Source organism: Anthonomus grandis, chromosome 1, assembly GCF_022605725.1.
Source record: "Anthonomus grandis grandis chromosome 1, icAntGran1.3, whole genome shotgun sequence".
Taxonomy (NCBI): domain Eukaryota; kingdom Metazoa; phylum Arthropoda; class Insecta; order Coleoptera; family Curculionidae; genus Anthonomus; species Anthonomus grandis.
The window spans coordinates 3,966,909-3,975,022 of NC_065546.1; the positions used below are offsets into that span (position 1 = coordinate 3,966,909).

General features: G+C 32.5%; 1 protein-coding gene across 2 annotated transcripts; it reads left to right on the forward strand.

Annotated features, from left to right (window-relative positions):
- The first annotated feature begins 938 nt into the window (after positions 1–938).
- Positions 939–7,235, forward strand: LOC126735676 (CDP-diacylglycerol--glycerol-3-phosphate 3-phosphatidyltransferase, mitochondrial). 2 transcript variants are annotated; one of them, XM_050439749.1, is made up of 4 exons: positions 1,123–1,268; positions 1,375–1,860; positions 4,043–4,415; positions 6,874–7,235. In XM_050439749.1, exons 2-4 carry the CDS (start codon positions 1,416–1,418, stop codon positions 7,115–7,117), a joined length of 1,062 nt encoding a protein of 353 aa, XP_050295706.1. In that variant the 5' UTR covers positions 1,123–1,268; positions 1,375–1,415; the 3' UTR covers positions 7,118–7,235. The 2 variants fall into 2 exon arrangements, with proteins under 2 accessions (XP_050295700.1, XP_050295706.1); XM_050439743.1 differs by having other exon boundaries at positions 939–1,860.
- Positions 7,236–8,114: the final 879 nt, after the last annotated feature.

Below are 8,114 nucleotides of genomic sequence, written 5' to 3' on the forward strand. Positions count from 1 at the left end.
GCCAGCAGCTGAAAGTTTACATATTCTTCGAATTCTATCATCGGTAACACCATAGGCACTAAGAAATGCTTTTTTACAAACATTGATTCTAGTCTTTCCGGGGACATTTACCAAATACCTAAAAAAATGTTTTGTCGGATTACCTTTTAGTATTATCTCATAAATTAGGTACCTAAATGATGAATTTCTCTGAGGTGCTTCTTCATTTCTTTTGCCACGTCGTCTTTTTATATCAAAGATATCTATGTTGTTTTGCAGTAAAATATCTTGCTCGTCCTTGTTTTGTAATAAAATTATTCCATTGTACACGATTTCAGCATCTTGCATTGTAAGCGAGTTCGGTATACACTTTTTTTTTTTGCAGCTATAACAAAAACATTATTGCTGTAGAACATAAAACAAAAAAAAACATATTAATACATACTTGCACGGATATAAATGGTGAGTCGGTTGAACAACATGGCCCCTATAGTTTGTGTATTTCTCATTTTTCACTCTCGATTTCTTTATTTTTTCACACTGGTACTCTACTTGTTTCACACCCTTCCTTCTTTTTTTCGGAGTCGTTGCAACACTTTCGTCGATATCACTATCACTAGACATTTTATTCAGTAGATTTTTTAAAAGGTAAAGTGATTATAAGTTTATAAAAAATAATAAACGCAAGCCGGCCTGTTTACTTTTATAATACTGACCACCACAGAACACAAATATATAGCCTGCACTTAAGGGGTTTCTTAAATAAATAGCAGAAGTCCATATTTATTTGGAACGTTAGTTATATGGAAACAAGCGGGGTTTCTCTGTGAATCGATGCGTCTAGACCCTCAAGTTATAATAATGCTGAAATGTCATTTTCGCCAAAATATGGACTTACGGGGTTTCTCAAGTGACCGATTCAATTATGAAAACTGACAATACTGCCGCCACATATGACATTGACATAAACCTAACCTAGACTAATCAAAACAAACCCGAAAATAGGTTTTGTTACCTGAAAAATGTGATAAAAAATAAGCTTTTCCATCATGATTAGAAGACTTTTTAATACAGTTTTCGAAGGGGCGATAATAAATCCTATAGAAGCTAATACTCCATGTTACCCTCATCCATTTAGATTAAGTGACACAGTGCATTTTGGATGGCTTTCGAGTGTTGCCCCTTGTTTCCCTGTATCGTCACATAACATTAAGATAATAACCGAACCCAAGCAGTTCTACGATCATTTACTGCACTACTGTAAAAATGCCTCTCATAGGCTTACTTTGGTGAGTTTATACTTGGGCACTGGCGACTTAGAAAACCAACTAATTGAGGCTGTAAAACAGAACAAGCAGTTTCAAAACAAAAAATTAAATATTAATATTCTTCTAGATTATACCAGGGGAAGTAGAGGTAAGGTAAACTCTCGCACAATGCTGAAACCGCTACTTAAATGTAATGAGAATTGTAACATTTCTTTATATCACACTCCTGCCTTAAGAGGTATGCTTAAGAGATTTATTCCAAATCGATGGAACGAGCTACTTGGCCTCCAACATATGAAGCTTTATATATTTGATGATGTATTAATTATTAGTGGCGCCAATTTGTCTAATGATTATTTTACAAACAGACAAGACAGGTATATGTTAATAAAAGATAAGAAATTGACAGATTTCTATTGCGAGCTGGTTACCAATGTAGAGAGTTTCTGTTTAAAAATGGATGAGGAGGATAATCTAAGTTTTCCAGTGGAGACATGGAAGTGTTCACCTTATGAGGGTAGTAAGAAAGCATTTACCAGTAAAGCTAGGGAAATAGTGGAAAGCTTTATTAATAAGTCATTTAATGAAAATGTACATTCAATACAAAAATCTGGTAAGATATTTTATTGTATTTATAGTGCACTATTTTTCTTTACATTAGCATGTAAATCAATTGATGAAGTTTAAAATTAAAAAAAATATATATTCATAAATAAGGAAGGTTTTTTAAATGTACTGAATGTTAAATCCATCAGATAGTATCAGAATCATTTAACCCTCATATATAGCTGGAATACATACTTATGGCAATAATATGATGACAGCATAGGGTTATGTCTTGTAGCACTAATATATTTTAAAACCAAAAAAGGAATAGGTATAATAGATTTTAAAATCATTTCCAAAAAAATGATCCACCTTCCAACTAAACTATTAGATATTAAAAGAGTATTACTATACTGTTATTTGAGTGTTACGACTGGCCTAGTGTTACTATTTGTGGTGAAGTTAACAAGGGTTTTGATGCCTCCTATTCATGCATGTATGAGTGTTTGGATGCTTTTGTGCCTAAATTCAGGGTAAGGCACTTTGAGCCCATTAGAATTTGTCCCCCTTGTTTCACTATCACTCTGCTTCATAAGATTAAAAGGAGAAAATATCTACATTCTCTAAGGCCAGGGTAAGTTTAAGGTTCCTTGACAAATTTAAAATATTACAAAAAGAAATTGGAGATCAAACTAAATTAGATTAGGTAAATTACTAAAAAAATAATCCTACAACATTATTGTCATTTCTGAGAACTAAATCGAACTCTGTTGATGTGCAGAGAGAGATGGTTTCGCACATTATTTTTAGCCTGTTTTTGCTCATTTAACCATGAGTCTGGTGACTATAATACTGGTACTAGTTACTGAAGTGACAGGAGTATGTATAAAGTTTCTTTTAAATCTCTATTGCTGGCTATGATGTTTTCCAGACAGGCAAATAAACAAATAAAATCCATTGCTATACCTTTTTTAAACATCATAGGAGAAATAATATAATTTTATTATAATATAATATTATCAACTTATGAGTATATTGAATAGTCGGGGCAGTATTTTTAAAAGAATTGTACATAAATCATTATCACATCTGTTTGAGGAGGTAACCTATTTCAAAGGTATTCAATAAGGTTGACCATAATAGCATTTTGGTGTGAAAACTGGAGAGCAGGTTTCTCTGGTAGGTCATTAATGCGAATGACTTCATACTTATCAAATAAATCAAAGCCAAAATTGCTAATGTATCATCTAACAGGTATGATTCTCAGAAGATACATTAGCAATCAGAGGTTATAGTACAACCCCAGGTAATAGTAACTTAGGACCACCTGATTTCTGATTGTTTTCAATGATTTGCTTGCAAGCCTATTTGTGAATCTTTATAGATTACATTAAATTGTTTAGAACTGTAAGTTGGTACAGTGATGTGACTGCTTTAGGATGGCTTGAATTTTTTCCTGAACACGTTTAAAAACAATAAAATAATTGTTAATGGTGAGAAGTGTTGTGTTGTTTTTTCTTATTGAATGATCATTGTTAAGGATTATTATGCTTTGACAAGGAACTTTAAAGATGTGATTTGGAGTTGCTACAGCATTTAAAGTACTTGGCTAATATAATATGAAGCAGCAAAGACTTTAGTACAGGAACAATTATAAGACTGTTTTAAGATCACAACTTCCTACAGATGAAATCAAAAGGGTTTAGAGGTGTTTCATGGGATATGTGTGTGAAGAAGAATAGGTTATATCCATTAATCATATCTTATAGGCCTATATTAGAGACATTTCAGATTTCTTCTCTTAATAGTAGGAGAAAATATAAGCTGTGATTTCTCCATATAATATATTAAATAATATGAAGGATAGTAATTGTAACCTTATTAATTTTATTCCATTTAGAGTTTCTAAATCAACTTAAAGGTCTTATCACAGGATTTATTGTTTATTGATATCACCAGTTCCTGACCTCTTTCTCACATGCTCAGCATTTGTAATTATATGCTTACAAATGTTATAGTAGATGATGTTTTTGCTACCTGTTTTAAGGTGGTAAGGCATAATCTTCTCTTGCATCAGGCTCATAATCCTATTTAATGTGATATTTGTTTTATTTTAGTTAAGCTCCTTGTTTTTTGTTTATTTATATTTTATATATTTTTAAACTAATTTAAATTAAATTTATTAATTATTTATTCCTAATTTTGATTCTTCTTTTGTGAACTAATATTTTTTCAATTAATTTTTTCAGATGATACATGGATTTTTCCAACTCTTCAAATGGGCCAATTAGATATTAAACAAGACTCTTATATAACGGATAGATTATTAGCAGAAGCACCAAGTGAAAGTAAACTGAGGATAGCCACTGGATATTTTAATTTAACAAGTCAATACATGCACACATTAGTTCATGACTGTAAAGCGGAAGTGGAAATACTTATGGCTCATCCAAGAGCAAATGGATTTCTGGATGCTAAAGGTCCTGCAGGAGGAATTCCATATGCATATTCTTTGATTGCTGAGAAATTTAGGAGAATGTGTGAGGTGCATCATCAGCAGTACCGAATAAAGTTATTGGAATATATGAGGAAGGGGTGGACATATCATGGAAAAGGTTTATGGTGAGTGTTATGTAAATAAAAAAATTATGTTTTTCAGACTAATACTGATAGTGTAGGGGAAGGGTGTACAAAATGACATAGGGTTTTTAAAAATCAAAATTGTCTATGAACAAAAAATATTTTAATTCTACAAGAGTAACAAAAAAGTACAGGCATCTCTACTCTATTTTCCAAAATAAAAATCACTAAAAAAACTCAAAAAGAAATTCTCATTTTAAAGTATTTAATTTAAAAAGGTAAAAGTTTGTTTTACCCTCCTAAGTGGGTAAAATGACATACCTATTAAATATTGCCAAAAATTTCTGTAGAAAATTAATTATCGCAAGTTGTTCACAAATAAACATCTTAGTTTTTTTGTCGACTCCAGCACACTCAGCGTATGCCCATTTCGAGCAAGAACAACATTGCAGCCAAATTTCCTTTGCCTTTGACCTTTTAAATTCTTGCACAGAGTAAATGCAAGTATAATCTTCGTCGTCTTCTATTGAGAATGGGTTGTTTTCCGATGCAGAGTCAGTGTCAACAAATACCTTTTTAGTTGCAGCTCTTTTTTTATTTTCGACTGTGGGTGTAGCTCTTGAATTTGCTTCCTCCAAATTTGGAGTAGAATTTAGCACGCTAGTTCCCTGACGCTTTCTCGGCTTCCTCTTTCCCTGGCCTGAGATAAATGGTCCTATTGGAATGGGACTTAGATCGGAGACAGTAATAGCAAGTAAACTTTTATTTTGTTGATCTGATGTACTGGGGATTACTTTTTGAAGATTGGTTACGTCCTTTAAATTGCCCATCCCGCTTGAAGTTTGTAGAGATAGTGCTGCGAAAGGTTCTTCAGCTAGAGTGTTTTTTATATTTATATTACCTTCAGATTCTGGAATATTTGTTGTCTCTGCTGCTTGAAACATGTATTCTGGAAATACATCAGGATTTAGTGGGCATATTCCGGTTTTAGAAAAGCTGTTGGTTGGCAGCTTTTCCATATGCTTCAGTAAGTCAGGCACCTATTTGAAATTGCGTTACAACTCTGCCTGGGTGTGCGTTAAGCCACCATTTGGTTATAGCTTGATCGAAATAGGTTTTTAAGGGACCGGAGAATGAAACATCAAGGGGCTGCAGTCGGTGGGTGCAGTGAGGAGGCAAGCAGAACAGAACAATACCATGTTCTTTGGAGAAAATCAGACCATCAAGGTACTTATGGCTGGAATGGCCATCAACAATTAAAAGCACCTTTTCGTCTAATGAGGCCTTCATAAACTTTTGAAAAAAAAATGAAGAAGAATCTTCATGTCTTTTCTGGGAAATATTAAGGCTGGTGGGATAAAATTACCATTGGAACTCATGCAGCAAACAACGGTTACATGGGATCCCCTTTCGGCACTGGTTATAGCTCCTATTTGCTTACGACCTGTTGTTGCAAATATTTTTTGAGGCTTTTGCACAATAGAGAGTGCTGATTCATCGACCTTATATATGTTAAGTGGGTTGATATTTTCTTTTTTAATCACCTTTTCTAGAATCTCAAAAAAACGAGCAACTTCTGGTTTGTTGATAGCCTGGGCTCTAGCAGCAGATGTCGCCTCTGGCTTACGTAATGCTATATCCGGATTTCTTCTTCGGAATTCTCGCAGCCAATCTTTTCCTGCTGTTTTCTTCTCACGGTTAAAGTTGTGTTGAAAGCCATTTTTAAAAACTGGTAGGCCAAGCTTAACACATCCTTCCTTGTGAGTCCAAAAAATCTTGACTCTAGAAGTTTTAGATGTTCAACTAACTGCCGTTCTACTTCTGGTGGAAAAGTAGGCTAAAATCTACCGAGGCGTTTTTTCCCCGTCTTTATTGTTTTATTTGTTTTTAAAGCATGTCTTCGTAGGGTTGCTTGTGGTACCCCGTAAGTCTTAGATGCCTTTAACCAGCCCATTTCAACATTATTGACCGCTTTTATGGCTTTTAACATCGAATCTGTACTCCATGAGTGCCTATTTGTCTTTCTTTCGTACAATCGGGGCATGACAATCTGCAATAACAAATAAAAAAATTATTTCTATAAGTCGGGCAAAATGACCTACTATGTCATTTTACACTAGAGAAAAAAAAATGTTCTAATATTTGCCTTATTCCTCTTGTAAATCTCTTATTACTAAATGTTAAAAAAAATAGTTTAAATAATCAGTTAAAATAAAACAACTTACCTAGCGAAATGTTGTCTAGTATTATAACCAAATTAAACAAAACGCGAAAAATATTTTTGCACCACAAATTTAGAAATATCGAGCGTACACCTCCGTTAGTGAGCAGAGACAAACTGAAGTGGTTGGAACCTCTTGGTTAAATAATTTATAATCTAATTTAGCGCATACGTATATTCTTACGACGTTAGCAAGTTACATAATTATAATAAGTATGTCATTTTACCCCACTATGTCGTTTTGTACATCTTTCCCCTACCTGTTAACTTTATTTTTAGGTACTATCCACCCAAAAGCAAATACCCTTGTTTATCAATAATAGGTTCACCAAATTTTGGTGATAGGTCAGTTACTAAAGACTTAGAAACCCAATTGGTGATAGTCACAGAAAACAACGAACTGAGAAAATGTTTTCACGAAGAAAGCCAAAGACTTTACAAATTGGGACTAGAAGCAGACACAAAACGTCAAGTGCCACTTTGGGTTAATGTATTCGTATTGCTGTTTAGAAGTTATTTTTAAGTGATTTATTGTTTTAAGTGTGTAGGAATCGTTATTTTGTTGTTAATAACTTTATTTGACAATTATATGTAGATTAAGCTTCTTGTGTTTATTAATAAAAGTGTTGATAAAAAAATTATTACTATCGGTTTCGAAATGCTTTCTATGGACTCTTTTATATAGGTGCACTATTTGCCCAATATGGAAAAACAAACTTAAATTTTCAACCCAAGCATTATTACTATGAATATCCAAATATGAATGAAGCAGTTGGTGTTTGAGCTTCGTATTTTATTTTATTCCAGGCTTTAAAATTTGCCTCCAGGAATTTAAAATGTTTTTTTGATTTATTACTTAAAACATCATTTTGTACTTATTAGTCCCAGGCATTGGAATTATTTTTTAGGCTTTTTAGAGATGTGAAATAGTTTCTCATTTTCTTTCAGTAATTTCTTCTCTCAGACTTTTAGTCTTAAATTTTTTGGGATAATTTTTATTTCATTCCAAGTCATTAACATAGTTTTTTTTGCTTTCTGTAATATTTTTTTCATTTTATTGTAAATGTTTATTGATGTAATTTTTTGTCCTCTAATTTTAAGTTTTTTCCTATAATTTCTACTTTTAAAATAAATTTAGCAAATAATAATAGAAGTTTTAACAAATAAATATATTTTTGTTTAAGGATCATTGACTGAATGGGCCTATTCCTTATATTAAGCCACGGTCTAGACCTAAAATATTTTTATAGCTTACCTGTTTTGTTAATAATAATTGTTTCCCTTTTTTTATGTCAACAGTTAAATTACCCAAAGAGCAAATATGTCAAAAACTACCGATGATTTTTTTCAAAATCACTAGAATATTTTTAAAATCTTGGGGTAGCTTTGTAGGCAAGTTTCAAGATAGAAATGTTCGCTAAATTGGCCTTCCATAATAAATACGAATAATATTATTTTTAATTATCTAATTATTTAATAAGGAGGCTCCTATAAAATCACGAAACCAAAAACTTAAAGGC